Source organism: Solanum pennellii, chromosome 8 (genome assembly GCF_001406875.1).
Source record: "Solanum pennellii chromosome 8, SPENNV200".
Lineage (NCBI taxonomy): Eukaryota > Viridiplantae > Streptophyta > Magnoliopsida > Solanales > Solanaceae > Solanum > Solanum pennellii.
This window is the reverse complement of record NC_028644.1, coordinates 63,023,501-63,031,699: the sequence shown is the minus strand read 5'-3', so window position 1 is coordinate 63,031,699 and position 8,199 is coordinate 63,023,501. Positions and strand designations below refer to the sequence as shown.

At 28.2% G+C, this 8,199-nt stretch overlaps 1 protein-coding gene across 1 annotated transcript; it reads right to left on the bottom strand.

Moving 5' to 3' along the window:
• Window positions 1–3,835: 3,835 nt before the first annotated feature.
• On the bottom strand, window positions 3,836–5,282 carry LOC107026952 (F-box/kelch-repeat protein SKIP25-like). The gene has a single exon (XM_015228094.2). The coding sequence runs from the start codon at window positions 5,160–5,162 to the stop codon at window positions 3,972–3,974; it is 1,191 nt and encodes a 396-aa protein (XP_015083580.1). The 5' UTR covers window positions 5,163–5,282; the 3' UTR covers window positions 3,836–3,971.
• Between the last annotated feature and the right edge of the window lie 2,917 nt (window positions 5,283–8,199).

The window sequence follows — 8,199 nt, the reverse complement described above, 5'->3', positions numbered from 1 at the left end:
ATATATATATATAATTTTAGAGCTATAATATTAAATTTTTAACGGTGTTGAGTTGTAAAAATCCAAATATCGAATCGATCAAATTTATATCATAGATCAACCTTCTTATAATAGTGCACCCATCATCTCAAAATTCTGGACACGCCTCTAAAAGAAGGGAATTTAAGTCTTTTCTCATAGGTTAGAGATATTTATGAGCCTTTTTCCTAAACAAAAATATTTCTCTCCGCTCTTTTTTTTAGTGACGAATTTATAGAAAACAAATTTTTCATATCATAAATTTAAGTGTAAAATCTACCAAAACACTGAATACATTGTTTTTGTTTTTTTGTTCTCCCTCCATACTTCTAATCTATATATGAACATTTCAGTTAGGATTTTTTTACTAAATTTAGCATTAGCCTAAATATATTTGCAATAATTTCGTTTGACTTTATATTTAACGATCAACGAAGTTTGTCTTTTTTTTTTTCTATTTTAACGACTTTTGCCGTTTTGAGAACTAAATAAGTGTGTATATTCATTGTTATTTATTTGAAAATTGAGTGTATACAATTGGACTTTAAATTTGGCTTCCCATCCAACTTTCCTTCAAACCATAAGCTTCCAAAGATTTCGTGGTTATATTTGGCCCACGGCCGAATTAATTATTTCATATTAGCTAATGAAAAAATTTACATAAATATATTATAATAGAAAAATATTTATTATTTATAATAATAATTTTTTTTTCACTTGATCATTTTTAATTTATTTATTATACAAGTTTAATACATACTACAAAGAACAATTTATTATTCACATATAATACAAGTTTTAATGATGGATAATACATTTATCATACATTTTAATACACTTATAATACAATGTGACATTTTTTACTAAACAAACATAATATATTTCAAAAACAATTATAATTCAAATGTATTGCATACATAATTCACTTTTCATACATATCACAGATTTATCACAATATTACTATAAATGGTAATAAACAAAAAGTATCGCTAAAATCAGTAATTATTTTTTAAAATATATTAATTTATGTAATTTTTCCTTTAAGGGATTACCTTACTAACCAATAAAGCATTTGTTAGATTTTTCAAATATATATTATCCTTGCAACTAATTATTTTTGAAATTGTTCACGGTAGTTTGTAAGATTTTCATAAAGTATTTTTAAGGTGTGAATTAGTAAAATTATATTCTTATTTATGATTTCTTAATATGCTTATAAAAAGGAATGACAATTAATATGGGAAGAAGGAAGTACTTTTTAAAACTAAACCCCTACCAATAAAAACTAACGGTACAATAAAAGAATGTTTATAGTAGATGAGGCTAATCTCTTTTTAATCAAATATCTTGAATTCGAATTTTAAGTATTAAAAATTGTTCGTAGGAAGTATTTTCTCTCTAATAAAGCCTTACACAACACGAATTTGAAATAATTAAATTTTAATGTAAGTATAAATATCGAATGAGCAACAAAGGCATAAAAAGGAAAAGAAGAAGATTTTGTCATTCATGATAATTGTACACTCAACTTCAAATTAGAGAGGATGAAAAATCACTTATAATCCCCATCTCTTTTCATTTTCATATTTTATTAAAATGGTTGCACGAGGAAGTAACTCACTCTACCCAGAATCAATAAAAATAAAAGATTATTATTCTATTATTGACCAAACTCTTTCACATTTTTCTTCTGAAAATACCTTTTTATCAAAAATGGATATTGAAAGATAGAGCTTAATTAGAGTATCGAAAAATCATTCATTAAAATAAAAATAATAACATTTATAATCTATGAAGTATATTCTACGAGAAAATAAATAATTAACAAGGGACAAAGTTCCGTGACTAAAAATACAAAAACCTTATGTTAATTTCATTTGGCTATGAATTAACGACTAGAAACAATTTAGCGATGAATTAATTAGAGGAATTATACAAACTTACATTCCATAAATTAAAGAAATCATAGGAGCGAAATTATAAAGCTACTAGATGTTATACATATAAAACATGATAAAGGTTAATTAACATGAGATTCGACGTGATTATTGTGGTGTATGTTATGCAATATTTGATGTAATATATGTTCGTATATGTATATGTGGATTAACTATTCTTACTTATAACACAAGGTCTATAAAACGATTAATATTAAGATCTGTAGTATTATTATGTTTGAGTGAATGTTAGACCTTTAATATCCAACATATCCATAATGAATATGTCAAAATATGAATATTAATATGGATGTGTGGTTGTACAGTAATATGAGATAAAAGTGTTGGTCAGTCAAGAATGATTACGTTCAAAAGATGAATATAGCATAGATAGAGATGCTTAAATAGATGCGTGGAGATATTAAAAGAGATATAATTTGATAAATAAAACTTCACATAAAAAAATGAGAGTGACTTTTGTAAGATGAGAAACGAGGTTGAGATGATAAGGGAGTGTGAAGAGGAGGTGAGAGGATGTGCACGTCAGGAAATATAAAGGTAATTTGGTTATATAATCATGTTTTGAATTTCTCTTCTTTTTTTGCGGGAAGTTAAAAGACTTTCTACGACATAAACGTAAAGATAGAATCCGCGTATATCTTACTTTTTTCGGATCACACTTTATGAAAATACACTAAATAATTTTTGTTGTTTGTTTGTGTCTCGAGGGTCGAACTAGTAGCCCGCATGCAAGTAAATTTTTTTTCTCAAATAATATATATATATATTAATAAATTAATTAATATACAAATATTAAATTAGAATATATTTATAATCACTTAAATTTATTATTATAAAAATCCAAAATCCATAAAATTGAAATTCTAGTTTCGCTTATGTGTTCCTCACATTTCAATTAGGATAATATATTCCGATAAAATTTGATATTAACACATATATATTTACAAAATTGTTTGTAATATTATAAAAGAAAAACAGAAAGGTAGATTATTCAAGTGGAATAAATATAAAAAGTTAACATGATTTGGTTTGACTTTTAATCGTCCATCGAATATGTCGATCAACAAAGTACTTTTTATGACTTTTGCCTTTTTGAGGACTCTAGAAAGTAAAAGGGTGTAATCTATATTATTGTTAATTTGAAAATTGAATGTTACACAAAATGGACCTAAATTTTGTTTTCCGATCGTACAATAAGATGCCAAATAATAAGTCAGAATTTTCGGTGGGTTATATTTGGTCCACAGCTGAATTCAGATTTTTTTTATTTCTCGTTCGGTGATCGATATTGATATTTATCTTTAGTATGTGATTAAATTTGAATTCATGCTAAAAAGTTTTACACTGAAGTAAAATACTTTCTAACAAAGATAATTCCGTACATAAAAAGATTCAAACTCGTAATATTTGATTAAAAATAAAAAAATACTTATCACTCCACTACAATTTTAATCGATGAATTCTGACTTGTTAGTTTTTGAAACGAAACCCCAACCAATTAAAACTAACGGTAGGAAAAAATAGGGAAAAGAGAATAAGATTTTGTCATCCATGATGTCTATACGCTCAACTCCAAATTAGAGAGGAAGCAAAGTCACTTATAATACCATTTGTACATACCAAGAAGATATTACTACAGTGACAACATATATATACAATATACAAAATCGTTTCTTTTATGATATTAACAATTTCATATCTGTATTTTGATCACACTCGCTTACTCTGAATTATAAATGAGCTAGATAATAACGATATACTACGCATGATGATATTTTTGGTATACGATATTTGCATACAATATTGTGTGTGACGAATCACAGAACGTATCAAAGAACTTGAATTATTCAGAAACAGTATAGGGAAATATGACTATTGTTATACAGAGTATGATAAGTGAAAATGTTACAAAAAAAAAAAATATATATATATATATAATAACCCCAAATTCACCTTTAAAAAAAAATTAAACTAAAAAATTTGAAATATTACTATTTAACATTCATTTTTTGATTCAGAATCCAATTGATTCATTCTTGGCAAAATATGTACGTCCAAAACCTGAAACCCCACCGGAGTTTCCACCACGACCAAACTCGGCGGGTCAGCCGTCACATCCACCACCGCTATCCCATCACCGCCGCCACAAACCACGCAAACTCTACCGCCGGCAGCAGCCATATGTTGTGCGCCTTTAAGCATCTCATTTTCCAAAATCATAATCCAACTATCACTTTCTGGATCATACTTCCTCAATGCTCCTTTCGATTCATCCACTGTATAAATAACTTCCTCCTCCATCGCCGCCACCGGGCCTCTCCACCCAACCAACATCCCCTCCGGCATCTCCTTCCACGTGTCGCTTCCGACGTCGTAGATTATTCCTTCTTTCGCAGCATCGCCTTTCACGTTTACCATACACATCTTCCCTCTCCAGCCTACTGCTTCAATCGCTTCCCTACTAAATTTCCCATCCTTGAGACCACTCATTTTCTCCCATTTCCAGACCTTGTTTCTATCGTGATGGTTACAGCTGTACTTTGTGCAGTTACTTTTCAGGTCCCACTTTTCAACTGATCGAGCTACCTCTGGGTTATAACTTGACCCGATCCCACTCGCAACATACACCACGCCCTTCGACGCGCCGGCAACGCACCACCGTCTCGGAGTTTCGAACCGGGGACCGGGAGTCCATTTACGAGTGAGCGGGTTGAAAACAAGAGGACGAGATAAGGCCGGGAGCAAAGGGTCAGTCGTCGCGGCGAGGAGTATAAAATTGCCTGAAACGCTTATCGATTGAATCGGAAGGTGTCGTGAGATGAACGAGCGGTGACGGAGAAGGAGACGGAGAGGTGGATTAAGAGGAGGCGGAGGAAGTAAATTCCATTTTGCTGAAATCGGATCGAAATTCGCGAACTGAACGGAGTTTTCCTCAGATTTAGATGGCTTCAGCAAGGAATATATGGATAAAAAGGGGGGAAAGGAAGGAGAATAAACAAGCCGACGCCATGAATGACAAACGGAGTACAGAATTGAAGGTTGAACATGATAAAGACAAATCTGAGCTATATCATCAGGAAGTCCAGGAATCAAGGACTGATACTGATGACACTGATCAAGTTTTTTCCGGCGTTTGACGGCAGCTGTGTCTGCGGCAGCGATAGTTATGGTGGCGGAGTTGTTCATTTGAGGGGAAAAGAGTAAACCGTGAGGCACAAACTGGCCTTAAAATAGCAAAGGGAAAGTTGAAGATTTCGTAAAAATCGAAAAATTGAATAAATAGACCCATATATAACACGTTAGGTAAAATACATGTCTATTTATTTATTTATATAAATTTAATATTTATTTGTATATATATTTACTTTTTAACCAAAATGTTTGGAGTTTACGTCATTACTTTAATGGCGAAAAAGTTATGTTGTCGTTTCAAGGGAAAGTATATCTACAACCACAAGTAAAAAGATATAAAAGGCAAAAGTTGGATAGGAGTTAGAATTGTATGCAAATTACCTAATTTATCCTTACTTTTATTCTTTTTATTAATTAAAGAAGTTTCCATTATTACATTGGGACAGCTTTTTAATATGAACCCACACACGTTGTTATTGCATGTAGAATTTTCAAACTAATTTTGCTTTGATATAGGCATTAAAGCATAGGTAGAATAACAATTATTTAAATAATTGCTTTTACGATTATTAACTATTTCAAATTATTAATTCAATGTCAAATTGACTTATATCAAACTGACATCTAATAAGAGTATACGTTTTTATAAAATTATTGAAGATCGTTAAAATATAACAAGGTAAATAAACATGGAAATTGACATCTAAGAAGATTATACATTTTTAAAAAATTATTGAAGATCGTTAAAATATAACAAGGTAAATAAGCATGGAAATGGACAAATTCAATTATAACTTTGAGAATAATTATAACCAAGTTGAATTTAAGCTCAATAATCCACAACACAAGCCATTAATCGAAGATTGACTAATTGTTCATTTAATATTTTCCGAAAATTTGGAGAGAGATGTGATACTTTAATGAAGTTAGAGGAATAAATAGATACGTAAGGTTAGGTTCCCTAATTTCTTCTTTGGCTTTTATTGTCACATTTCAAATTGTTATTAAGCCAATATTAAATGTTTACAGAGACGTAAATCTAACTGTTTTTTTTTAAAAAAAAAAAAAAAAAAAAATTTACGGAATGAGAAGTCAACAAAACTTATCAAACTAAACTCTTCTTTTTTTTAATATGCAATAATTAAAATAAGTCATACAGCTTGCCTAACTTTGTCCAACTATGTAAAATGTGAAGGCAAGTAGATAAGTATCTTTTAGAAAGTCAAAAATAAATAAATTGAATCTCATTATATTAAATTAAAAATATGTAAATATATTAAAATATCTTTTAAATTTTACATACTTTTAATTTATAGTCTGATTGATATTAAGTTCATCAAAACAGAAAATAAACTTGCATTTTGATTATAATTCCATTTTCTTACTTTCTTGTAAACGTTACACTATTTTCTTATGATCGTTATGCTTTCGTTAATATGTTCTTTTATTTTGACTTTATGCACTCAAATCAATTATCATTCCAAAAAATATTTCTACATTTTTAAAATACTATTCTCTCCGTTTTATAAACGATGATCTATTTTGACTTGGAACGGAATTTTAAAAAAAAAGATGTCTTTTTAATCTTGTGATTTTAAATTAAAGTTATGTCAAATTTACCAAAATGCCCTTTAATCACGTGGTCTTAAACATGCCACGTGAAAAATAAAAATAAAAATATTACTGAAATTTTTTTTAAAAAAAACAAACTAAAAAGAAAATAATTTTTTTTTTAAACGGATGAATAGTAAATAAAATTCATTTACATCCTGAATTCCATCTCAAAAGATTAAAAAAAACAAAATGAAGGGCAAGAAGGTAAGTTGAACATAAGAATGGAAAAAGTTAGATTTGGAGTTTTGTAATAAATGTGTGTTGGCACTTAAAGTGAATGAAAAGGCAATGAGAGAGAGAGAGAGAGAAGGAAGACAATAATAGTAAATGGATGGATGAGATAATAAATATGGTAGAGCCAGGATCTTAGGGGAGTGCCCAATTGGCCCATTTGGTTGGTATAATGAAAAAAGAAAAAAACAATCATAAATGAGAAAAGGCAGTCTATAATTATTATTTTTGTTTTTTTCCCTTGAGGTTTGATATTATTTTTTAAAATTTGATTTTATATTTATTACTATTTGAATTCAAAATTTTTATAAGATCATTCAAACAGGTCCTTATATGATATTTAGTTTGTAAATAAAAAATAAGTTATTCATACATATATACGAGATTTGATTGATGATTAAAAAATCTACATAATTAATACAGGTATAAGTTATAAAGCAAATCTATATATATTATGTTATGTATGATAGAAAATAGAAAAACTAATACATATATAACTACTATATAAATAAATAATTTATGTATAAAATAATATAAATATTCATTCATAATTAATCTTACATTACTGATATTTGTATAACTCTAATAAATTACTAAATGATCGTTAAGTAATAAAGATGGTGTATAATTTAATTGCAATTACATGAACATTTGAAAATGTGGTGGAAAGAACATGATTAACGAATCAACTATTGATCAAAATCATTAATTTTGAGTATTGAGAATGATTTATAAGAAAGTAAAAAGATTCTTTTTTTATGGGTCATACACAATGAAAATTCAAATTATGATCCATACCTCACGAAAATTAATTGAGTGGAGAGAGAGAGAGAAAATAATTGTGTGTGGCTTATAAAAATATCCTTTAGGGTACGCCGTGCCAAATATTTTCTCTTTAATGGAATCGTTCAATTGGTGTAATACTTCATTCGTTCTTATTTATATGTTATTATATTAGATTTTATGTCTGTAAAAAAATTATATACGTTTATCAGTGTTGTTTTAAAATCAAATTTATAAATAAATATAAATTAATTTATTTTGATTAATTAAATTATTTAATGAACATGAATTAATTATTTAATTTTCTTATGTTAGTCATATTCATACTTTCAAGTTTAATATCTCTTATGGTAAAATAGAAAAAATCATATCATCTATGCAATGATTTTATGAAATGACAAATAATCATCTATTATAGTTACCACATATAAATAAGAACGGAGAAAGTAAGAGATAACAATTA